The sequence below is a fragment of the Mus caroli genome, unplaced genomic scaffold (genome assembly GCF_978045245.1).
Source record: "Mus caroli unplaced genomic scaffold, Mus_caroli_1 scaffold_11, whole genome shotgun sequence".
Lineage (NCBI taxonomy): Eukaryota > Metazoa > Chordata > Mammalia > Rodentia > Muridae > Mus > Mus caroli.
In genome coordinates this window covers 108,856,969-108,883,263 of record NW_028227266.1, presented here as the reverse complement: position 1 = coordinate 108,883,263, position 26,295 = coordinate 108,856,969, and the positions used below count along the sequence as shown (strand labels likewise).

The window sequence follows — 26,295 nt, the reverse complement described above, 5'->3', positions numbered from 1 at the left end:
AAAAAACCCACTGGTAGTCCCCTGAACTGGACTTGACTTGACACATCACAGAATCTGAAAACCAGCATGGGTAGAAGGTGCTGTATTACTTTTGCTAAAGAGATATCTGAGTAGCCTTTACCTTTTCAGGCTGCTGACCATCAGCATCTGTTTCCATCTTCTCTTCTTCAGATCCTTCTACAAATGAAAGAATAAAAATAATATGGAAATAGGTAAAAATCAGTGTATTGTAAAACATCTGAAATGTTTTTCCAATTTTGTATATATAAATAGTAACCTGGTTTCTAAAGAAGTCAGACATAAATAACACATAGTTGACAAGTAAGTATAAAAGCATGAGAGTAACACTGTCAATTATGGCTGAAATGATGTTACTATTTTTTCTTAATCTAGTGCTGTTGATCATAATGATTTTTACTTGAGCAAACGCACTATGCTCACATGGATTTTTCTGTATATAAGGATATATTTTCTATACATAATAATTGGAAATGTTACAGAGTAAATGTAACTCATTTTATCTAACAGATATTTAATGTGTGCATAATCAGTAACGCACTATAAAAACACTGCTCAGGTCTGCATTTGCTGAAACCATAAGAGGACCTAACTCGGGCCAGTGAGAGCAAAAGTCACCGAGTCTGCCACAGCACACAGGGTCTGACCTGCCTCAGCCACGGAGGGACAAATGACGAAGGAACCATGAAAAAGAAAGCACATATAGTCAAAATAGCAGTAATTGTATATATGTGGCCCCAATTCAAGAGACGGAAAAAGGGTGATAATGTTGCTCTAGACTACCTAGGAAATACCTAGTACAGTTTCACAGGAATGAGCTAAGAGAATCTTTATTTTACATAACATGATTTTTTTTAAAACTAAGGTTTTTGCTGCTAGAATTGGAGGAAGAATATGATCTAAAGTCAATCTCTGGGATGGGGGTGTAGTAGGCAGATAATGTTATAGAAAATGAATATTGTTTAAAACAAACAAACAAAAAAAGGCAGGCAAAGGCAAACACTTGGTTTTTTTGGTTTTTTGAGATAAGGTCTCCCTGTGTAGCCCTGGCTGTTCTGGAGCTCGATCTATAGATCAGATTGGCCTTGAACTCAGATGTGCCTGCCTTTACCAACCAGTTCAGGCAAAAACTCTTAAACACTCTATAGATTAAATTTTTATATTACACTACTGTAAAAGCAAGTATTTATCAGCAATAAGAGGATTTTAACACTTTAAACTGGATTGTTTTTAAGAAAAACAATGCTCAAAGCTATTAATTAGGAAAACCGTTGTCTAGTTTTGGAACATGAATCCACCAATCTCCTTTTTTCCAGAATAATGCTCAAATAGCAGCTACCTGCCCAAAGACACAAGCACACAGTGCCAGAAGTAGCACCAAATCATGAAAACTCTAGAACCAGGACTTGAATGGAGACGTCTCATCAACACATAATCACTGTCAAAAAGTTAAACCCTGGTCAAATCAAGGTGGAAGAAGCAGAGAGTACCCTCTAATCCTTGCACAGGGTTGCCCAAAACCATAATCGGTTTGGTTCCAAGTCAATGTTCAACCCAGCCCGGAGCAACAGCACTAATTTGGACTTAGGGGCTTATGTGTTGCTTATTTGTGCTTTTTATTTTTTTAAAGGACAAGATCTCACTATGTAGCCATGGTTGGCCTAGAAGTTGACTATGTAGCCAGTCTGGCCAAAAGTCACACATATTTGCTTGTCTGCCTCCCCAGAACTGAGATTAAAGGTGTGCTACACTGAGGTCAGCTACATATTTGATCGAAAGATAGATAAAACAGTATTTTTTTTTTAAAATGAGGGCATAAAACTATTTTTTTTAAAACGAGGGCATAAAGATAGGAGTGAGGTATGTTAGGGTAGGAGAACTGGATCTGAAGTGTCAAAAAATGAGCAAGATTCATTATTTTTAAGAAAATTTCAAGTTAAAAGAAAATAAGTATATGGTAGCAGTGTAGAAATGACAACAGAGAATAACCACAAAAGATACCAAATGACGTTATAGCATAAATAAAACAAAAAAAAGTATGATGTTAACTCTATTAAAAAAAAAAAAAATCACTGCATTTTCAAAAGGACGAGCTGGTGATACTCTTATAGAGGAGATGGTTCCATTCCCAGCACTGATGCGGTGGCTCAAAACCATCCATAACTCCAGGTACAGGTAATCCAGTGTCCTCTTCTGTTGTGTCAGGGCACTAGGCATGCAGGAGGTGCACATATAGACATACAAGCAAAATCACATATTCACAGAATAAAATAAATCTAAACAAAACAATAAAACAAAAGTCTCCAAGAAAGCCAGGGAGGTGTGTATACACCTTTAACTGAAATACTGGGGAGGGAGAACCAGAGAAAGCTCTGTGGGTTTAAAATCTTTTCTCCAAAAACCAAAAAGCAATGAGTAACCAAATGGGAGAAAGCACATGCAAAACAGCTAATAAAGCATTCGTGTGCAAAATAAGCAGAAATGAGAACCAAAAGGAATCTGAGCAGAAGCCAAAATTAGCTCTTTCATGGATTGGTCCAGAAATAGCAAAGAGACTATACTTAAGTGAGGCCCAGAAAAGGCAAGCTCACAGAAGTGACATTGCATACTCACTCATCAGGAAGGACTCTCACACCAGGTAAAGTTGCAAGTCAAGTAAAAACTGACACACAAGCTTTGGGGGAAACTACATATCCTAACACACTGCTAACCACAGGATTTGTTTACACCCAAATTTACAAATGAGAAAGAATGTGTAAAGTTGGAGAATGTCAGTGTTCCAGATCTGAAGAACAAATCTGAGGAAGATACCATCAAGGGCAAAGCTGGTGATGTGGTCCATGGTCTTGCTATGTCACCTAATCCAAATATATGCCCAGGAACACTGTAGTTAAAAATCTGTATCAGAACTCTAGGAAGCATGGAAGAGTGTACATAGATGCTTTAAGTAAGAGACAAAGGCAATGATCCAAGCTGTCCATTAAGAATGGGTACCTAAACTGGATTGTAATCACACAGAACATATTTTAAGGAGTAGATTAAACAAACAGCTTCTTGGCTCTTATAACACATGGATAAATTGGAAAACAAAATACTGAACATAGAAAAAAATTCTCAAAATTCTAAATATTCCATATCTTACAACATCTAAAACCCAGCCAAAATCATACTTAACATATGTTGTTTAATTGCATCTATGTGATGAAAGCAATTTAAAAGTATACAGAACTTCACTTAAGATACAGGGCTTCTATTACTAAGACCAGAAGGTGAGATGAAAAAGGAGAAAGAGAATGATCAGTAATGCTCTGATCTTAGTTCAGATTTTAAACTGGGGCTTTTGGCTTGGGGTGCCGGCCCACACCTTTAATCACAGCACTCCAGAGGCAGAGCCAGAGGCAGGTGGATCTGTGAATCCAAGGCCAGGATTGTCCACATAATGAGACCTTGTCTCAAAACATACGAAGACCTACTAAGTTGATAAGATCAGAGAAGGCTAAACAGAAAATGTCACTAAAATCTTACCAAGTCCTTAATGGTTCCAGGGCTAGTTATAAACTATCTGGAAGACATTTAGACTGGGCTGGCTTTAAACTCAGTGATCCAGCTGCCCGGCCTTGTCACTAACACTCCTTAACCCTCTTGAACGGATCGAGTTGGCCCCTTGTCCACGTGAAGACAGACTTAAGACTTACACAAGATTGTTCAGGAGCTTACTGAACAATCTGCTAACTGTCAATCTTCCTGTTCATCCTGTTTGCCAAAACACATCAACATGCTAAAGATTCTCTAGGAATAAAGCTGTAAATAGTAAAGACTTGAGACCAAGAATATAAACAGGATTTACGATAAGATGTCTGACAGACCAGACAGACCTTCAGTGCCCACTGACTACTCACTCATTCCATCCTCTTGATGAAAGTTGTGTCCTTCAAAAAGGACAGAAACTGGTAAGATGGCTCAGTGGGGAGTGGCACCACCAAGTCTGACTGAGGGAGGAGCATGTGGCATGGGCACAGTGAGTGTGGTGCTACTGCACCCGGGCCACAGAGGAATGGTAAAGATGGATGCTGGGAGAAGTGAAGAGATGGCAAAGTGGTTAAGAGCACTCATCACTCTTTCAATGTATCAGAGTTTTTAGTTCCCAAAACCCACACTGGGTGGCTCAAATCTGCTTGTAATGCCTACTCCAAGGGCTCCTACACTGTCTTTCTGTAATCTACTGGCACCTGCACTCACTTGCACACACAAACATAAATATATATTTAAAAAATACATATTTTTAAAAAACTGATCTTAAAAAAAAACAAAACAACACTGATCTTCACTCTCTTAAGGTAGTTACTTAAGAAAAACATCTTTATCTCTACAAAATACATGCAACCTACTTCAGGTCCACAAAACCATTTTGCCTACAATCTAATTTAAAATAATTAAACAAAAGTAACTTAAAAACTAAATGTCCTTTACTTAGACACTTACATATTATACGGAGGCCTTAGATTAACAGTAGGTTGCATAATGGTACTGGGAAGAAATGTCTGGTCTTCTGGCCTCCGTGTACCTACGCATGGTTACAAGCATGTACTAACACTACATATATCACACACACACACAGACATATATACACACCATCAGCCGCATGTACTTAGTAACGGATGCGGCTTGGTTACCAGGTACCGTACTTAGCTCTTGCTTTCTCGGCACCAATCCCCCCTTGTCCACCCCACAAAAATATGAGGAGAAAAATATCATGTACTAAATCTTAGAGGCATGTTATATTGATCGTTTTGACTGCTTAGGTGTAAGCAAACCCTGTAATTTTACATACTGACAGGAAATACAAGCATCTATAAAGCGAATGTTGCACGCAGCAGTGACTCACCAAGCTTCTCTGGCTCGTCAGGCCCTGTGCCAGCAATACAGCTGCTCTCCAAGCCATAGGTGGGGTCCACCTTCCCAGAGGCTCTTGCGGCTTCCTGTACTTTCTTGACATGTGCTTCAACCAATTCCAGGGGCACTTCTTCTCGGACACGAGAAAACTCCTCTGATCCAAGATCACAGAGAAAATACCTTAATTTTGCATAGATATTTGCTCCTATGTGTGACTTATACAATCTGGCACAATAGCATCAGTTTGTTTACAGTGAGCTCATTGAGGCAAAATATAAAATGAATCAATCCAATCATTTCTCCAGGATTATATCCAAAGCATTATAATACCTTCTTCATTATACTTTAAAAATATGTGTAGAGATCTATTAGTAACAACTAAAATTTCAGTCATAATTTTACCACCCTGCTGGCTAGACTGGTAACTGTAAAAACACCATGGATCAAACAACCTTAAAAATATAAATCCTAGGGCTGCTGAGATGGCTCAGTGGGTAAGAGCACCCGACTGCTCTTCCAAAGGTCCAGAGTTCAAATCCCAGCAAACACATGGTGGCTCACAACCATCCGTAACGAGATCTGACGCCCTCTTCTGGAGTGTCTGAAGACAGCTACAGTGTACTTACATACAATAAATAAATAAATCTTAAAAAAAATAAATCCTATAACATAAAAAATTAAAATTAATATATTGCAAAAATATTAAGCAGCTTCCATTCTATAGCTCCACCAATATCCTAATGTCACAAAACACTTATTTTCCTTTATACATGTGTGAAAACAATGTGGATGTACATGTATGTTGATTGAGACAAGATCCACTGTAGTCCAAGCTGAACCTCAAACTCGTGACTCTTTTGCTTCTTCCTCCCAAAAGCTGCATTTCATAGGTGTATGCCAACATATCTAGATGCTCCTATAATTCTACAAATATTCTATAGGCCAGAAACAAGGTTTAGCCTGAATGGACACTTTTGGCCAGGCAGACAATCCAATTCATGAGACACTTGTAGTAGGAGAGAGATCAGCATCCCACTGCTAATCCCCTGACCTTTCAAGATCTATCATGGTGATCACACACACAAATAGACTTTAAAAAGTCAAAGAAAAACAATGTTCTTACAAACTGTATTTTCATACATTTTTTTTTTTTTTGAGACAGGGTTTCTCTGTGTAGCCCTGGCTGTCCTGGAACTCACTTTGTAGACCAGGCTGGCCTCAAACTCAGAAATCCTCTGCCTCCCGAGTGCTGGGATTAAAGGCATGCGCCACCACGCCCAGCCATACATTAATTTTTATGAAGCACATTATCTTTGTGACTTGTTTTTATGATTTATAAAACAGAAACATGAATTAACACAGCTGATATTCTTGTATGTATGTGCGGGAGTGAGCTTGTGTCTGGGTGTAAGTCTGCTGGCTCAGTCCAGTAGGCCTATCTACAGACTAGAGGCTGACATCAAAAAGCTTCTACCAGTTCGCCCTTCATCTCCGACAGGATGACTAGTGAGACCATCTATTTCTATCTCCCAGGAGAAATGCTATAAGCCTATCCTGGAACTTGCACCTTTTACATGGGCTTTGGAGATCCAAACTCAGATCCTCGCGCCTATGTAGCATAGAGTTTATACACCTGAGGCAGATCTAGTAATATTTAAATATGAGGCCAGACTTTAGTGCTGGAGAGGGAGCTTCCGCAAGAAGTACATACCCAAAGCTGCTTTTGCTGCAGCAGATGCTACACGAGGGTCAACAACAGATGCTAAAAAGGCAACAGTACTCATCACTGGGTTTCCCGACTGGCTGAAAGGGACAGGCTGGTAAGCTAGTGGCCCAAGAGAAGCATCTGAATTTTCAAGGTATGGGTCCTCAATGGGAAGCCTCAAAAAGTGGAGGATGCATTCGTCCTGAGTACGACTTCCAACATGTTCTGAGACTTTATTCCAATCATCCTTGTACATCTCCAGAGCCTAAGTGAAGACAGAAATAGATCGTTAATATCAAATAACAAGGAAGTAATACAGAAAAGAAGAAAAATGAAGGCAGTGCTCTTTATTGTGCTTCTGTGTGACAGGGTCTCACTATGTGATACAGACAGGTCTTAAACTGGCTTACAGGCTCTACTGCTCTATAAAAGGCATGCGAAACCAGACTTGCCAAGATTCTGCCAATAGTATTTCTAAAAAAATTTTGGTTAGTGATCTAGTTGTTGTGGCACATGCCTTTCAACCCCAGCCCTCTATAAATGAGACACAAGTTTTAAAGATAACAGAGTGGACAAGATGCTACTTCAAACTACTAACATAAATGATTATTTGTACATTAAGATAAAAAGGTAGAGCCGGGCGTGGTGGCGCACACCTTTAATCCCAGCACTCGAGAGGCAGAGGCAGGCGGATTTCTGAGTTCGAGGCCAGCCTGGTCTACAGAGTGAGTTCCAGGACAGCCAGGGCTACACAGAGAAACCCTGTCTTGAAAAACCAAAAAGATAAAAAGGTAACATAACAGCTGACCTTGTAATAAGTTGTCAATCAGGCAACAAAAAAATTAATATAATACTTTCATATTATAAAACAGTTTTTTAACTGGATCAATATTGTCTACTATAAAACTTCCAAAGAACCTACTCTGGGTGGTAGTTAATTACCACTAAATATCTAATTATGGGCTAAAAGTGTAACAGAAAACAAAAACAACGCTTATATTTCTCAAATAGCAGTGGACAATTTTAAATTGGAAAAATATTTCAAACGGTATTAAGATGAAATAAAAATAGAGTAAATTATGTATAAGACCAACATGACTCAAAGAGACAGAATGTAAAGACAGACAGGAAGGAGAGAGACAGACAGCTGCTTCACTAGATGGCGTTCTATCATCAATTCTTTCAAGCTGAATCATAACTTATCAAAAAGAGGGAAAGAAAGAAGGCAGAGAGGTGAAGTCACTGTTTAGTAGCCCAAATAATGCTAGGAGAAAGCAGACTCCCATGTTGTCCTGCACTCCACATAAATCATGTATACATACAAACACACCAAGGTCTACAAGACAGTGTGTGTGTGTGTGTGTATTTTTAAAAGATTTATTTATTTATATGAACACACTATAGCTGTCTTCACACACACCAGAAGAGGGCATCAGATCTCATTACAGATGGTTGTGAGCCACCATGTGGCTGGGAATACAACTCATGACTTCTGAAAGATCAGTCAGTGCTCTTAACCACTAAGCCATCTCTCCAGTCCCCAAGACAGTGTATTTTTAATAAAAATTTAGACTAATAGTAAAAGATTGAGAGGACAAAACAGACTGAGTCATAAAATTTAGACTTTTTGTAAAATTCCTGAAAAACATTCCAAACAAAACCAAAAACTAATTATGGTTATGAATGCATATGGTTAGATACAGAAAATATAGTAAGGAAATGTAAAGACCAAAATAACTTTTCTTTTTTTTGGTTTTTCGAGACAGGGTTTCTCTGTGTAGCCCTGGCTGTCCTGGAACTCACTCTGTAGACCAGGCTGGCCTCGAACTCAGAAATCCGCCTGCCTCTGCCTCCCAAGTGCTGGGATTAAAGGCGTGTGCCACCATCGCCCGGCCCAAAATAACTTTTCTTAACCTTTTAGGGTTTGCTAATGCTATTTCCTACCATGCTCTTTTTGGGGGTGGTGGTGGTAGGGGAGGGGATCTGGGATCTGAACAGAACTTTGTGTGTCCTAGGTAAAAGCTTTTCCTTACCTATTACAAATTTGGAGAATGTTTAAGTTAAACAAGTTCTCTCTCTTACCTTCATTAACTTCACAGTTCATCAATATCTATCTATCTATCTATCTATCTATCAAAACAAACAAAAAAAAAAAATCAAAGCAACCACACTTCCTCTTCCTGAGGCTGAGGAGTTCATCAGAACTCAAACACCACTCTAAGCTGTCTCGAAGATGTACAGTTACTTCGGTACTTAACACAACGAGCCACCTCACCCTTGCACCCATGCTGTTCCAAGGCAACTACCCTTTATCTAAGTCTGCACAGAGACTCTGCTGTGCATGTGTGTTGCACTGTAAACTGTACGTGCATATTTTTGGCCGTATGTGCCTCACTGGTGATTTCCTTAATGAAAATTATCTTGATCTGTAGTACCTATTACACTGCTAAATCAAAGTACCAACAAAAATTTATTATCGATCACAAGAACCTAGATTATCACAGAAAAGAAATCTAACTATCCTGCTAACACACCAATAATGAAACATTATATTCAGGGAAATATTTTTTTCCTATCACTAGAACTCAAAATCCAACAAGCTACCACTGAGGTAACTCCCAGTCATGACATTCAAATGTTTAAAAACGAAAGTATTATCTGCTCTGTTGGTTATTTGGCTCCCATAGACACATGTGTTTTAACGCTTGGTCCTTAGAGAGCAGCACGATTGGAGGTGGGGCCTTGTTGGAAGAAGTTTATCACTGTGGAGGAGGGCTTTGGGTGTCTTATATTAAAGCTAGCCCTGGTTTGGCAGTCTCATTCTATTGCCCGAGGATAGAGAGCTCTCTCAGCTCCTTCTCCAGCACCATATGTGTCCTGCATGCCACCATGCTTCTTGTTATGACAATAATGGATGTAAACCTTGGAAATTCAGCTCCAATTAAACGTTTTCCCTCTAAAAGTTGCTTAGTCATGGTGTCCCTTCACAGCAACAGAAGCTCTAATATATTTGCCAAAGATGAACTACATTCTTATTTGAAGAGCCAACATTCAGAGGGGAAAACTTCCACAGAGACAAGTTTTAAAATAAAAGATCTCCTCACACAGTGCAGATAAAAATCTGACGAGAGCTGGGCATGGTTGCGCTTGCCTTTAATCCCAGCACTCGGGAGGCAGAGGCAGGCGGATTTCTGAGTTCGAGGCCAGCCTGGTCTACAAAGTGAGTTCCAGGACAGCCAGGGCTATACAGAGAAACCCTGTCTTGAAAAACCAAAAAAAAAAAAAAAAAAAAAAAAAAAAAAAAATCTGACGAGATGATATATTTCCCGAGTTGCATATAATTTTGATGTTTCTAATTAAGCATTTCCATTTTGACCTTATACAGTAACTTCAAACAAACAAACAAACAAATACAGAGGCCAGAGAGCAATTAACAGCTCTGGCTGCTATTCTAGAGGAAATGGGATCAATTCACACAGTATCCACATGGCAGCTCACACCTACCTATAAATCCAGTTCTAGGGTTTCTGATACCCTAACACAAACATACATACAAGCAAAACATCAATAAACATTAAAACAAAAACAACAGCAAACATATTAGCTTATATTTCTAAAACACACTACAAACTATATTCTTTTTTCTGCTATACATTCTACCTTTGATTATTTTAAATCTTGATATTATAATTCAAATATCGCTTATAAAAAAGATAAATATAAACAAAGGCATTGTCTTCCATATTTTTACCAAGGAATTATGCTTTAATAAAGGAATTTAAATTGATTTAAAAATAAAACCAAGGCTGAATATGGTGGAACATGGATTAATTCTTAGGTACCGGGAAGCAGAGACAGGCAAATATCTGACTTTGAGAGCAAAATGGTATACATAGTGGGTATCAGGAGAGTCAGGGCTATGAAAAGAAACAGGGTCTCAAAACAAACAATGCCAGTCTCAAAAATAGCCAGAAATATTTTTAGAAACAATCCCCAATAAAGCAACCCTTAGGGACAAATCTAAATTTTGTTTAGTCAAAATTCAATTCATACTGTTCTGAAGCTTCATCGTGAGGACATGTGAATAGGAATGCCTACGCATGTGCACAGAGACAAATATCAGTCAGGTTATATACTCCAGTATTGGTCTCCACCTGATTTGGACACAGGGCATCTTCTGGAAGCTGGAACTCACTGAGTAGCTACAATGTCTGGACATCACACTGAATGAAAAGCCAGGCATTTTGCTCAGCTGGTTAAAGAACTTGCAGCCAAGCCTGTGCACTTGAGTTCCATCCTTGGTCCCCATAAGGGAAGAACTGCCTTCCATGACATCTTTATGGCCCCCACACATGTGAAACACACTAACAAAAACAAAGCCCCTGGCTACCTCATTTCTTTCTCCTACTGTCGTGATTAATGAAGAGTGCTGTCACCAGCCCTTCTATTCAAAACTGTCTTACCTGATGGCCTACATCACAGAAATGAATTTTTTTTTTAACAGTTATGAAGGTTGGAGAAAAGGATTCTCACTGTGTACACTGTAGGCCAAGGTGCAAATAGGAAAGGACAGACAGAAACTTGCACTGGGTTCTGAGGCAAAGCATCCTATACAGTCTAAATGGTCTACCCTCTTGAATACGGGAACTACGAGTGTGCAAGACCATAAAATGTGTGTGTTTACATGCATGCAAGATGTTTTTTCATTGAAGGTTTTTAAGTTGTCCTATCTAATCATGGAAGGCATAGGACTTGCAATCTTCAAATGCTAGGATTAGAGGGTATATACCTGGAAACCTGCCTTTTAAGCTAGTGTTTGCTCTACATGAACTGCTTTTATGGGTGATGTTACTAGTAAACAATGCTGCTCAGGTAAGGAATCAACATAAACATGTTGATAATCCCTGCCTCCTGCCTAAAAGAAAAGGCAACCCCAACATAGGATCCACCTGCAGCAAAGAAAACGTACTGTTTACAGATATAGCAGTTCTCTTCAGCCTGCACAGGGTAAACTGTAGCTCAGGAATTCTTACCTCATTCTGTATTTACTATCCACTCATATTTTTGGTTGTGAGTCTGTCCTTTAATGTGTTAGCCATCTCTCCAGCCCCATCCACTAATCTTAAAGGTAGATGTGGAGGTCATTTACAACATCAGTGTGCAGACGGAACTGCTGCATTTTTCACCTAAAGTACAGTAATTTCTCCTTATAACACTAAATAACAAGCTATGTTTACTTGTGAGATGAAGCACACACTCTTATTGAATTACCATCTATGACAGATAGGGCTAGTCAAGAGTTCTGATTATGAGATGGGACCATACAAAGAGCTACCTGATTAAAACCAATACAAAAAGGCTAGACTAGAAAAGATTAATAGTAACAAAACTCCCCCAGAGCAAGAAGAAATTGACAGGCATCAGCTGTGAGCAAGGGCCACTGTCACTGTCAGCTTACCTCGAGGAGAAGAAGGGTCTCCTGTTCTGTCCACTCCCTTCCCGCACTAGCACCTTTACTCTAAAGAAACAAAGTCAGACATTATTTACTTGGTCACAAATGTATGCAAATGAGGCTCAGGTGGGATTTCTTTAAGCTCACAGAACTGATCACCAAGAGGAGTCCCCCAATAACTAAACATTCAAAGACTTCAACTTCAACACAAAGTCTGGCGTGCTTAAATATCTTGTTTTCATTAGTCACAGTTTATTTCAACTTTATAAGTTAGATATACAATTCTAAAATGCATTAATAAGATAAATCATTCATAGTTATACAAAACCAACCTACAAACCAGCCAGATGGCTCAGAGGGTGAAGGCTCTCCCTTCCACGTCTGACAGCCTGAGTTTGATTCTCCAGAGCTACACAGAACAATGACTTTTAAGAAAGTTCACCTGCTGAGCCATCTCTCAGCATCTTTGTTTCTTGGTGCTTTTGAGAGTAGACCTGACTTTGTTAGTCTCATATGCAGGACAATCAGCCTGCTGAGTGCTGGGGTACCAAGCTTGAGTCTATATGACAAGTTCTAGGAATGGATTTTCTCTTTCACTATTCTATTGATTGAAGAAAACAAATTTTAACCAAACCAAAAATTTATTCTATGTTGTTAATTTTTTACATAATCCTATGGTTGCTCCTGTATTTTTGTTTTTATGTCCAAGAACACTTAGGTACAAGGATTAGTCACCACATACAAGTTAAGATTATATTTGTACCATTGAACATATGACTATATATAATTTCACAATTATACTTCTTTAAATAGCTGTATAAGACTTAGAACATTAACTAAAATTTTGTCAGTCTATTTTCAATTAATATTTTTCCATATCACATAAAATGTACAAACTTTTATAACATGTAGTTCTTTTTCTCTCACATCCACACATCATGGAACTAAAAACTTACTGTTACTACTTGTATTTTGTGAAAATATCAAATGGTATGTCACTGCACAGAGCAAAAAAAAAAAAAAAAAAAAAAATTGTTCAGTATTTGATTCATGTATCAGCCTTTCAAGTACACTTTATTCATTTATTTCAGTTATAAAATGCTTTGGTAAATTATAACTGAAAGGGCTAGTCTTCCACACGGTAGTTAGTGCTTGTAACTCCACTTTGATCTGATCTAATGACCTCTTCTGGATGCCACAGAAACATAGTGCAAAAATGTGCATACACTCAGGTACATAAAATAAACAGGGCTGGAGAGATGACAGAATATAAGAGCACTCTCGAGCACATACCTTCAATTCCAGCACCCACATGATAGCTCACAACCATCTTCTACTTCAGTTCAAGAGCATCCAGAATCTCTTCTGGTTTCTGTAGACTCAATCAAAGCATTGACTGCTCTTCTGAAGGTTGTGAGTTCAAATCCCAACAACCACATGATTGATAGCTCACAACCATCTGTAATGAGATCTGATGCCCTATTCTGGGATGTCTGAAGACAAACTACAGTGTACTTACATATAATAAATAGATAAATTAAAAAAAAAAAAAAGAATAAGGAAGCCCAGCCAGGCAGTGGTGGCGCACGCCTTTAATCCCAGCACTCGGGAGGCAGAGGCAGGCGGATTTCTGAGTTTGAGGCCAGCCTGGTCTACAAAGTGAGTTCCAGGACAGCCAGGGCTACACAGAGAAACCCTGTCTCAAAAAAATAAAAACAAACAAAAAGAATAAGGAAGCCCAAATGAAGGCAGTAGCCAAACTGTCAGAGAAACATGCTGAGCTATTGAAGAGTCTAAAGACGGAGCCAACGGCACACGCCAGGTAGTTCAGAAAGGCAGGCATATTTGGAATGTTGTCCTACTGTGAGCCATTGCTGATTCCAATGTAAGTCTATCTGAGCTCATTTCTTTTCATACTGAGGAATTTTGTGTGGTGTTTGGCAATTGCTAGTAAAAATTTACAGACTTCTTAACATCTAAAAAGATCTTATTGTTAAATCCATGGATTACTTAATACAGATCCAAATGGGTTTTTAATTACTTTACAATATAATATTCTTTGTCCTCTGACATTTAAACCTAATGTAACATCAAGCGTGTTTCATGACTTTAAATTCAATTACTTTTATTTTCTTTTAAAGATTTATTTACTTATTTGATGTGAATACAATGTCGCTGTCATCAGACACAGCAAAAGAGGGAAGCAGATCCCATAACAGGTGGTTGTGATACTGAGAGCTGGACTCAGGACCTCTGGAAGAGCAGTCAGTGCTGTTAACCTCTTGGCCATTTCTCCAGCCCTCTTTCTCAGTTATATCTTTACCCTCCTTGTTTTGCTTTTATCATAGTTTTAAAACTATGCTTATTTTTGAATGAGGAGCATAATGTGTGTGTATATTTTTAAAGTAAGAGGACAACCTTGGGTGTGGGCCGTCAGTTTACACCATGGTTTTGGCAATGTCCCTTTTACTGTGTGCCTCTGTGTAGCCTCCTCCAGGCTAGTGGACCTGCTACCTTCATGGGTATTCTCCTGTCTTTCTTGTTGACAGAAGGTGCTATCACATCAGGGTTTCTGTGTTTGCTGGGGATCTGAATTCAGGTGGTCAGGCTTGGTCACAACTACCGTGAAATGCTAAGCCACCATGTCACTCTCTGAATGTAAATATTTTTATCACTTCTTGAATAATATTAGCCATTACACAGCCAATTATCAATCCTCTTCCTTACTTTTTTCTCTTTCACTCATATAAATGAGTCCTTCTGATTGCTGACAGGCCTCCAGTACTTTGTTCTTTCTGCTTAGCCTGCTCTGTAATCTCAATAGTTGGGTGGATCGCTGGAGGTGCTCACAAGGTCACTATTCTTACTATATGCTTTCATTTACTTTTCAACTTGCAGTGCCCTCACAAAACCCTGTCCATAGTTATCTAGCGAGTAAAAATTTACACACTTCTTAACATCTAAAAAGATCTTATTGTTAAATCCATGGATTACTTAATACAGTATCTATCTGCTAATCATACAAGTGACTGCTGAAAGGACGCCAGACCCGAGCAGACACCTTGCTGTCTATCGGACACTGGATGTGCTGTAAGAGAAAGCAGACAATCGAGCAGGAGGCTATGGTGGGTTCACAAGCCTTTACCTTTGCCAGTGTTTTCTTGGAGTAAATGTCAGTTCGAAGACCAAAGTTCTGCAAATCAATTGGTTTTTCCTTGTTCTTCTCAGGAAAATTTAACATCTGTTGAGCAGCAGGGACCTGTGAGGCAGATGACAAAATGACTGGATTTACTGTTTAAATGCAAAGGTGTACAAGTTATCTAAAAATTACTTCAGACTGGCTGATCATCTTAATCAGCTGGGCATGCTGGCACTCGCCTTTGATTCAGAGGCAGGTGGATGTTAACTGAGATCTATCTAGTCTATAGAGTGAGTTCCAGGAGTCCAAATTACATAGCAATGTCTCAAATATGAAAATTTATCAAAATAACCACTTTAGGCAAGTTTCCACAAAAAGAAAGGACAAAAAAATTTTAAGTATACTTCTATGGTAAACTGCAATAAATTCAATTTGGAAAACAAACAAAACAAAACAAAAAACCAGTTAATTCTGATGCAATCTTTAAATCAGAGAAGATAGGCAATTTTTCTGCTAATGATATATTCTCTTTGTCAATGAAGAGGAAATACAGTATGAATGTCCTATTATTGTTTTTTGCCACAGTAATCTTTTCAAAACAATGCATGTCTCCTTCTGAAATCATGAGTAAAGTTTTGAATAAGGGTTTTTAATGCCCACTTCCCAGACACAGACTTAATGACAACTCTCTGTATGACCTGCTTACTGCCTAGTGACACTGATGGCAAAGTGTTAATAAATGTGCTAATTTCCTAGCAGAAGGTCTTACCAATTGATGACACAATATTACCTTAAACACTAGGAGAAATGAAAAACAAAACAAGCCATCAGAAACCTACTGGTCGGCAGCAGCACTGGGACAGAGCAGTCACCACTAACTTACCTGAGGTGATCGAAGATGCAGCGGCACAAGCCCAGAGGGTGTGTCAGCTAACACATTGAAGTGAGGGGTGGGAGGAGGCCCCATTGCCATGGGTCGACTCTCTGGGTCAACTTGGTAGTTAACAAGACCCCACTGCTCTAAGAAGGCATGAACCCTGAAAGATGAAAACTTTTAAAATTATAATACTGTGACTAACTTTCATCTGTGAATCCACAAAAGTGCACTTAAGAAACAAAACAGAAGGACGAGAAGATTTTCTCTGCAGGCTGCAAACAGCCAAGTATGTTAGCACTGTGTTAGTGAGAACACACAACCTGAAGACAACGTCAAATGATGGCTATGGGTGCTTGGTTCCATCTTGAGGTAGTACTACTGTGTAGCTCTGGCAACTCACTGTAAGGAACTCTGCTTGTCTGTCATTCCAGGGCTGGGATTAAAGGCATATACCACCATGGCCATCAAATAATAGTTCTCTTAATGCAGGAAATACAGAATAAATCCTCTCTGTTCCAAGATGAAAGAATTGATTCTCTGACCCAATACAGAGAATAAAACCCAAATTTAAATATTGTTCTGGGATGGTATATATACTCCCACCCAAATCCCTTGTTATTTTATAATCTGGCCATAAAAGATATAGCCGGGCGTGGTGGCGCACGCCTTTAATCCCAGCACTCGGGAGGCAGAGGCAGGCGGATTTCTGAGTTCGAGGCCAGCCTGGTCTACAAAGTGAGTGCCAGGACAGCCAGGGCTATACAGAGAAACCCTGTCTCGAAAAACCTAAAAAAAAAAAAAAAAAACAGATAATCTATGAAACACAGATTATAAAAAAACACAGAATCCCTGTAAGAATGAGCTCCCAGTTAAATTGGTCATAAAGGTAAGCTTTTTCAGAAAATCCAATTCCTTCCCCAGAAGTCACGTCAGGCTGTTCCTAACTGCCTCTCCGCTGGTGCCTGCTCAGGAGAGCTGATGCATTTCTCTAACTGCAAGCTTAACCCTTGCACACATGATGCAGGTAAGTAGGAATAATAAGAACTTAAAATACAAAATTGGCTAGATATAAAAGCAGTAATGCATCTTTAAGCACCTACAGTACAGGACAGAAGTCAAACATTTTTACCTCATCACAGCACACACATCTCCAGTCAGGTTTCGTCGGCAAGCAGTACTGGTTAAATATTCTTGAGGGTTTAGACGGTATGTGTCAATCATAAAATTTCGATATGCCAAGTATCTAAAATACAAGGGCAAAATTTATAATGTAGACATACATCTTTGGGTAAAATATTACCGAAGCCCAAAGTAAAAATTCTTGACAACTATAGCCCCCACCCCAAAAGACAGTAATATGCAACAACACTGACAATGTACCAAATATCAACAATTCAAATAAATTCATAATGAGTAAGATGCAAAACAAGTATACAGCCAATGTAACGTGAACATCTGGTCTTGGTTGCTAAGCAGTGTTCTCCATACCGTGTGCAAAGGAGCTTACCTAATACTCCAAATCACTCTATAAGATAAAGTCCACCTGTTCATTTACTCAAGGACACTGACACACAAAGCACTGTTGTCTTGAACTGGGGGCTAGACAATGATTCAGCCAAAACTCAACATCTCAGCTCTGTTATCTCGATCTCTGAATACTCTCACTTCTCATTGAAGAACTTTGCTCTGACACAGCAATATGCCCTCGTCAGACCACGACCACAGAGATCAATGCAGGGCAAGACAAGAGCACAAAGGAAACTTAGGAAAATCGTCACAGCAGATTCTACGGCATACTGGAGGACTTTGGTCACAAACTTGTCTTACAGAGTGTTAAGGATCATGACATCTACCAACAATTTTTTTAGCTAAAAAGCAAAAGAAAAGTCTGAAAACAAACAAGGGCAACTATGTAAGAGCAAAAAGACTACTGAACACGCATGGATAAAAATGACTCAGTTACAAGATGAAAAAGGCTAAAATAGAAAAGTCTAATTTTAAAAGAGATGACTCTCCAAACCCTTAAATATTTAAAAACATGGAAAAAAAATCAATACAGGTTTTGAAAGTCCAATCTGGATTTAGGTGACTCCAATACATCGGTATTAGGTTAGCAAGCACTATCTCTGACATCAAGACACAAAATCCCTAATTAACATAGAAAAATACAAAGAGAGTATATTTATTGTTGCCTATGCTATACTTTACATGGAATACTATTTAAGTCAGTTCTCCTCTAAAACAGGGTAACTGCGAAACAATCATATCATGGCACTACATGCTAGCAACAGAAAAAGATTACTGTTCCATGAAGGACAGCTAGGCCTGATAATACACTTTGATCCCTGCACTCAGGAAAGAGGAATGCACATCACTGTGAGCTCACCTAATGTACACAGCAAGACCCTTTTTTACAAAATAAAAGGGCAAAGAAACAAGCAAACAAACAAGAATTTAAATACATACATACAACAGCTCACAAAGAGTAGACAGATATACTTCCTGAAGAGCAAACTCCTTCCTGTTTATTTCTAATCCAAAATCAAAAGCTAATGCTTTAGAAAACTTAACTCAGTTCAAGTGCAGCTGAATAATCCTATAATAAGCTTGTAATTAATAATCTATCAGGAAGATAAAGATTTATTACCTGCCATATCATTATATGAGAATGTATGCAAATCCTAACACACATAGAAATAATTAAAAGCTATTATGAGAAACCACTAGTAAACACCATTTATTACATTCAATATTTAAGTGCTAGGACTGACATACACATAATCTGAAATTTAGGAAGAAAAAAATATTAAAAATTACTTTGAAGTTAAGATGGTGGAAAATGAATGATTTTTTAGTGGTACTCACGAATTTGCAAATTAAAAGAAACAAAAAGCAAAAACAACCAGTGGGAATTGTGGGGAGAGGGCTCATGGACTTGCTGCTGGTCTTGCAGATGACCCAGGTTTGCTCGTAAGCTTCTACAGCTCCAGCCTCAAGTCTCTCTTCTGTCCCTCACAGGCACTGCACACACGTGGTTCACATACACACGTAGACAAAACACTTAGACATCAAACCAAACCAACAAACTCATGCTGTGAACATAGGAAGTTTTATAAACCACTGGGCTCACATTTCAGGGGTCTTGGATTTGTTCTTTCCATTAAAGAACTCAGGAAGTGCGCGCCGTTCAATGACGTGAATACTGTAAGAAAAGAAGGAGGCAGATGGTTTTGAAAGAGCATTGAACCCTACAGCAGAGCTAATACACTCCTCACTTCTCAAAGGAAAGCTAAGAAGCTGCCGGCTGATAAGACTGGTTGTACTAGACAACGTTCTTTACGTATGAGAGGAAAATAACACCCTTAAAGCTTTATAAGTGATAGAGTTTTCTAGGAACATTGGTTCAGATCTGTAACACCAACAGCTGATACAGTCAAGACTGACAGAAGTCTGGTGTTAGTATGCAGTAAAGCACAAGACCCAGTCTCAAACTACATTATAAATGTCAGCATCCATTTTCATAACACTAGGAAAATAAAAAGGCTCAAAATGAAAAGACCTTTGGAAGCTGTATAGCAGAAAATTCGACTACTGAGTTCAGCAACACGATGATGAAGTCAGCCATCATAGCTATTGAGGTTTCTAAACACTAGGCTGTCATCTTGTGGCAATCCGCAACCCTAACAGTATTTCACTGTTACTTCTTAAGTATAATTTTGTTACTATTATCAATCATAATATAAATATCTGATATGCAACCCCCAAAGGGGGTTGAAGGACTCACAGGTTGAGCACCACTGCATGGTAACACAGTAAGAAGAGCATGCTTATAAAGATAGCTGCCCATGCTGTCTATTGGGGAGACTGGGAAGACGGTAAACGCAGATCTGATGGGACGGTTAAGTGTTTCCACCCCTTTGTACCATGCTTAAGGTGTTAAAATCCCACTTACCAATTATAATCAAACCAGGATGCATAGCTGGGAATAATGATGTGATTGGTCTGTTCTGTCACGTTGTCTTCACCCGGGTCAACTGAGCGACTTGGATCACCTTTGCTGGGATCTTCATCTTCCTAAAAAAACAATGTGTTGTTCACAGCGAGAACAGACAAATCACACACAACAGAGGTCAATGAAAGGTAACATCCAATCTGAAGGACTAAGAAAACAATTCTCAAGTATAAACATTTATTTCTAACAGAATAAAAGTGGAGAGCTGAAAACAACTGTACTTTTCCCTTATCAAATAGAATGCTAAAATTAACTAATGACAAATATTAATTATCATATAAAAGTAACACTAGTTCATTCAAGAATTGATACATGTATCAAATCTCTCTTCACAAGAGATTTTTAATTTTTTAATCGTTACAGTAAGTGTATGCTGGCATGTGGGACATGCATTCAGTGTCTATCAGGGTGAGAGGAGTTTTGAGTGTTAACCCATGGGTGTTGGGAATCAAAGCTGAATCCTCTGGGAGAGCAGCCAGTGCTCTTAACCCCTGAAGACTCTGAAGCCCTTCACAATAGTGATGACAACTGTGACCATACAGTTTCAGGGTCACAAATCTCAACTACAAGTAAGGATACTAACATAACATAAAGATTGCTTTTATTCTAAATACTAAGTAAGAGTACCTACGAATAGCCCTATATACCTTAACTCATTAATTCCTCATAATGATGCAAGAGTTAAAATAGCAACTACTGAATATTTCTGTACAAAAAGAAAAATACACAGAAGCATTGAATTATAAACACATCACATGTCCAGGAAGCACAGCTAAAGGGCCTATACTAGAAGTTACTTGGCTATTAAAACTGAGTTTTGTGATAGCCCTTTCATCTCAGCAACTGTAAAGACCCAGGCAGGAGCATTTATGAGTCTGAGGCCAGCTTTATGTACACAGGGAGTTCAAGGACAACTAGGGCTACGGAGGGAAGGCCCCACATGTCAGAAGAGACCCAGTCCTCCAACTTTTTCTCTCACAATTGCAGGCACACATACTCTATCCATAGCCTGTGTTACATACTTAGACCCTGTTCCAATCCTACCAGTTTAAAATGAAATTGTTCAACTGCATTAGAAATTCTTTTACTGATATCTCTTCTCAGAGCAAACCTGACCACAGACTACACACTGTAAGTTATATTCACATTCGCAGATGTTTTATAATTGTTGCCCTTTACTTTCTTTTTTGGGTTCCTTTTTCCTTGTTAGCAGGAGTGGAAGGTCGAGGTCAGAGGTCAATGCATTGCTAGCTCCGCCCCTCTACCTTTCAGTGGGTCTGGGAGTTGTAGAGCTACTGCTTTCGTTAGCTAAGCCACCGGACAAGCCATTTCCAGTAAGATAGATCACACCTTCAAAAGATAGCTTAAAGCTTCTATTCATGACTAGAATAAATGGTTTTTAATCAAGAATATTACGGAAGCTTGGCATGGTAGCATGGTATCTTTAATCCCAGAATGTAGGAGGCAGAAGAAATTTCTGAATTTGTTAACATTTCTACATAATAAAACTCTGTTACTATGTTCTACACAGTAAAGTTCTTGGCCAATTATCAACTTTTAGTGTGTGTACATGTGTGTAAATATGCACATATTTATATAAATGCTGTGAGTGTGAGCAGGTATGTGTCTAAGCACAAAATTTACATAAAGTATCTTCCTCTATCAATGTGTGGCTCATTCTTGAGCAATGGTCACTGAATGAACCTGAGAGGCCCTGATCTGACTGTGGTGAATGGGCAATGGATGAGCTTTGTGGGTAGAAAAACCTCCACTACCCCAACCCCAGATCTGGAATTCAGGTCCCATTACTGCTGCCCCATGAGGCTCTGCTGTGGGTGCTGGGGATTGGAACTTAAGCAGCAGTTACTTCACAAACTGAGCCATCTCCTCAGCCCATTACTTATAATTTTTAAAGTTATGAAATGTTTTTCTAAATATTTTGAATCTATATTCTTTCCAGAGACTGATTTTTTTTTAACCTTGATTTGACCAAAATTTCCTGGGCCATACTACTTAACATGCCAGTACATGTCAGTATATTCCTAAGATGAATTTTTATGGGCTGGTGAGAAGGCTCAGTGGGCAAAGGGGTTTGTCTCTATGCCTGGAACCTGAGTTCAACCCTAAGTAGTGACTGTAACAATTTGTCCTCTGACCCTCATTATGTAACCTACATGTCTTGAGTGTACCCACAAACACAATAAGTAAAGTAAGATCAATTTTTAAACAGGTGAAAATTGTAAGGCAGCAGTGTATTAAGCCGTTTATTCCAGCACCCAGGAAGAAGAGGCAAGGGAATCTCTGTGAGTTAGAGGCCAGCCGAGTCTGAGTTAACTTCATGAGAGCCTTAAATTCTCTGTTGTTAACAGAAAAACCCTGTCTCAAAAAACAAGAGAGAGAGAGAGAGAGAGAGAGAGAGAGAGAGAGAGAGAGAGAAGGAAGGAAGGCAAGCAAGCAAGCAAGCAAGCAGGCGAGCTGGCTCAGTGGTTAAGAGCACCAACTGTTCTTCTGAAGGTTCTGAGTTCAAATCCCACCATCCACATGGTGGCTCACAACCACCCATAATGAGATTTCACACCCTCTTCTGGTGCATCTGAAGTCTGTACTTACATATAATGATAAATCTTTAAAAAAAAAAGGGGGGCTGGAGAGATGGTTCAGAGGTTGAGAGCACTGACTGTTCTTCCAGAGGTCCTGAGTTCAATTCCCAGCAACCACATAGGGGCTCACAACCAGCTGTAACGAAATCTGATGCCCTCTTCTGGTGCGTCTGAGGACAGCTAGAGTGTACTTAAGGACAGCTAGAGTGTACTTACACATAAATAAATAAATAAATAAATAAATAAATAAATAAAACTACCTTTAAAAAATGAAATTTGATGTACAAGCAGAAAGTACTGGATAGTATGGTGGAGAAATTATTATCCATTAACAAAACCGATTCCTCAAAAGAAGGAAGCTAACAAAAATATTCTCAGTATTAATGTGCTTATATTTGGGTTTGGTTAAACTATGTCTGATGAATCAATTATGACCTAAGTTTTTCCCCTTGGAACAAGGAAAAAATGCCTGCCACCAAGAATTTGAGTCCTGGAAGCCTCATAGTGGGAAGAGAGGCTCTACCCATGAAAGTTGTTCTCTAACGTACAGACACACGTGACATGGCAGACATGAGTATACACATGTAGAAAATGTAATAAAAAAATCAGTATTTCCTTAATAAAAGCCAGTGATTGCAATGAACCCAACCAGAAAACAAAAGTTTATTGAAGAATCCACTGATTCTTTTCGAGGGAGAAGAGGTCCTTCACTGTATAGGTCTGGTTGTCCTGGAACCTCAGAATGTATACCAGGCTAGCCCTGACTCTGCCAAGGCCAACACGTATCTGATTCTTTTAACTTTAGTTACATGAGTTTGGTATGGTAACATCACCTAGAGAACCTGTGCTCACGATTTCGGATGAGTCCAATGTCAGCTTGAGTCACACAGTGAATGAGAAAAGCCCAAGATTCACAAGACTCGGGCTTTCAAAAACAAACCCTATTGGGCCTTTAATCCCAACTCTTGGAAGGCAGATTGGGATCTCTGTGAGTTCCAGGCTAGCCCAGTCTACACAGTGAGCTCAAGGACAAATAGGGCTATGTAGAGATCCTGCTTCAAAACAAAAAACAAACAATCAACAAACAAAAACAATCCACCTTTCAAAAAATAGTTAAATTATGACATGTTAAAATCTTCCCATAAATGCATAAAACAAAAATATGTAATGTTAAACATTACTTTGTAACATTTCTATTACAAACAGACTTAGGAAGTAAAAAGTCATTCCAAGAAATTTTGCTTTCTGCCAGGCATGGAGGTACATGCCTCTAATCACGTAGAAGCAGGGGGGTGAAGGGTGAAATGCTATCTCAAAAAAATTAAAACCAGTAATAAAATATTATGATAACCATTAATAGCTAAACATACAAGTGGGACTGAAATTAAGCCCACCTGCTTTTTTTTTTTAAAGAAGCAGCCAACCCTACTTGTCATCTAATGCTTTCAGGATCAGTGACCAGTAACATTGCCCAAGAAAGATTAAAAGTATCAACAGCCAACTTCAGCTGCAGTCTATACTACACCCTTACAAACAGCAGGAAGGTAACAAAGTCAAGGCTAGGCACCTATAGTACTAATCTGAACCAGCACAGTCGGCTATGATTGCTACTCTGTAAACAGGGAGAGGACGGGACTAAGGGTTATACCCTGTGAGGTGGTCCTGGAAAATGCTAAGGCTGTTTTCACTGAGACTTCTGACTAAGAAATACAAGGATTGCCAGGTGGTGGTGACACATGTCACTCCTACCACTCTGAGGCAGAGGCAGGAGGATCTGTGAGTTTCAGGCCAGCCTGGTCTACAAAGCAAGTTCACAAACAGCCAGGACTACATGATGGACAAGCCCCGTCTCAAAACAAGACAAAACAAAACAACAACAGCAACAACAAAAAACCAAACCATACCACCACAATAACCCCCCCCCCCAAAAAAAACAAGAACAAAACCAAAATTATCCTCCCCCAATATAATTATTATCAGGGAGTATGAAACTTAACTGGATAAAGAAATGTAACTGTATGTGGTAGTTAATGACAGCAATCTTAGCATCCTGAAAGACAGCCATGAAGTTCAAGGCCAAGGCCAACTGGAAAGTTTGAAACACTTGAGAAAATCAAAAACAGAAACAAAAAACAACCAAAACCAAAACCAAAATCAAAACACCAAAACCAAAACTAACTAGGTACAGGAGTGTACGCACAAGCCTGATCAAGAAATTGAAATGCTACAAGACAAGGGATGGACTGGGGGACCAGGTCATGCCTAGTGCATGTGCAAGCCCCTCAGGTACAGTGAACAGTAGTCAGGAGGGACAAACTGGGTGATCAATAGTTCAAGGACATCCTGGGACACAGGTCAGTTTGAGGCCAATCTGAACATACACAGTTCAGCTTCTGCTCAGTGCACATGACTAAGAATCTTCTCTCATTTCAGGCCTAAATAAACTTTTTACCTTTCCTCCTGTTGTAACTGCTTCTTCATCCTGCTCATCTGCAAAATTAAAACAAGTTGTTTTAATGATCACTTTTGCTTTTTGAGTTATGCAGAATCTTTACACTTTACAAAACTGGTACTCGACAGAGAAAATAAATAATAGGCATTACTAACAAATTCAAAATAAAGAAATAGTCATTCTATGTGAATGGAGAGAGACAAATGGTCATACCAACTTTTAAATAAATGGTAAGTTCATAATTTCTACAGTTATAATGCTGGTATCACAATAAAGATCTTATTAATAACAAGATCTTTTTTGTTTTGTTTTGGTTTAGGATTTTCGAGACAGGGTTTCTTTGTGTAGCCCTGGCTGTCCTGGAACTCACTCTGTAGACCAGGCTGGCCTTGAACTCAGAAATCTACCTGCCTCTGCCTCTCAAGTGCTGAGATTAAAGCCGTGCGCCACCACTGCCCGGCTGATAACAAGATCTTGTAAGAGATGTGATGAAGAACCGGTCTCCTGGGATGGGTAAAGCCGAGGAAAAGTATTAGTGACTAAAGGAGACGCGGTGGCCCAGGTCTCTGACCCCAGTATTGTGAAGAGATGGGTAGATTCCAAATTTGAGGCCAATGTGGGCTACTTGACAACAAAAAGTACATGCCTACTGATGACAGCAGGTCTATGACCTGAGTGTTGATTATAGAATAAGAAAAACCTATAGAAAATGCATTAGGGAAATCAAGGGCTGGCTCTGCAGTAAAGAACTTTGTATTATTGCAGAGGACCTAGGTTCAGTTACCAGCACCCAGATGGTGGATCACAACTATCCATTAACCCTTTTCTAACTTCTAAGGGCACTGAACACACATGGTCTATATCAATACAGGTAGTCAAATATTTATCAAAAAAAATTTTTTTTCTTATTTAAATTTTAAGCAAAGCCAGAAGGTGGTGGTGTACACCATTAATCAAAGCACTTGGGAGAAAGAGGCAGGAAGATCTCTGAGTTCTAGGCCAGCCTGGTCTACAGAGTGATGAACAGAAATGAAATCATATACAAAAATCACTTAAATAAAAATTACAATAAAATATAAAAAAGGAAATGCACAAAAGTATCTGATGTAGCCAGGCATGGGAGCTCACACCTTTAACCACAAGGGAA

At 39.0% G+C, this 26,295-nt stretch overlaps 1 protein-coding gene across 2 annotated transcripts in view; it reads right to left on the bottom strand.

Annotated features, from left to right (window-relative positions):
• The window catches only part of Smarcc1 (SWI/SNF related BAF chromatin remodeling complex subunit C1), a 109,371-nt gene that overhangs the window by 37,607 nt on the left and 45,469 nt on the right, over positions 1–26,295 (bottom strand). For both annotated transcript variants that reach the window (XM_021171250.3, XM_085828063.1), the window contains exons 13-22: positions 25,149–25,186; positions 20,037–20,158; positions 19,215–19,286; positions 17,214–17,327; positions 16,091–16,244; positions 15,214–15,327; positions 12,075–12,134; positions 6,623–6,881; positions 4,904–5,065; positions 122–177 (exon numbers count right to left, since the gene is read on the bottom strand). In XM_021171250.3, the coding sequence (XP_021026909.1) occupies positions 122–177; positions 4,904–5,065; positions 6,623–6,881; positions 12,075–12,134; positions 15,214–15,327; positions 16,091–16,244; positions 17,214–17,327; positions 19,215–19,286; positions 20,037–20,158; positions 25,149–25,186 (1,151 nt within the window). The remainder of the gene's footprint in view (positions 1–121; positions 178–4,903; positions 5,066–6,622; positions 6,882–12,074; positions 12,135–15,213; positions 15,328–16,090; positions 16,245–17,213; positions 17,328–19,214; positions 19,287–20,036; positions 20,159–25,148; positions 25,187–26,295) is intronic.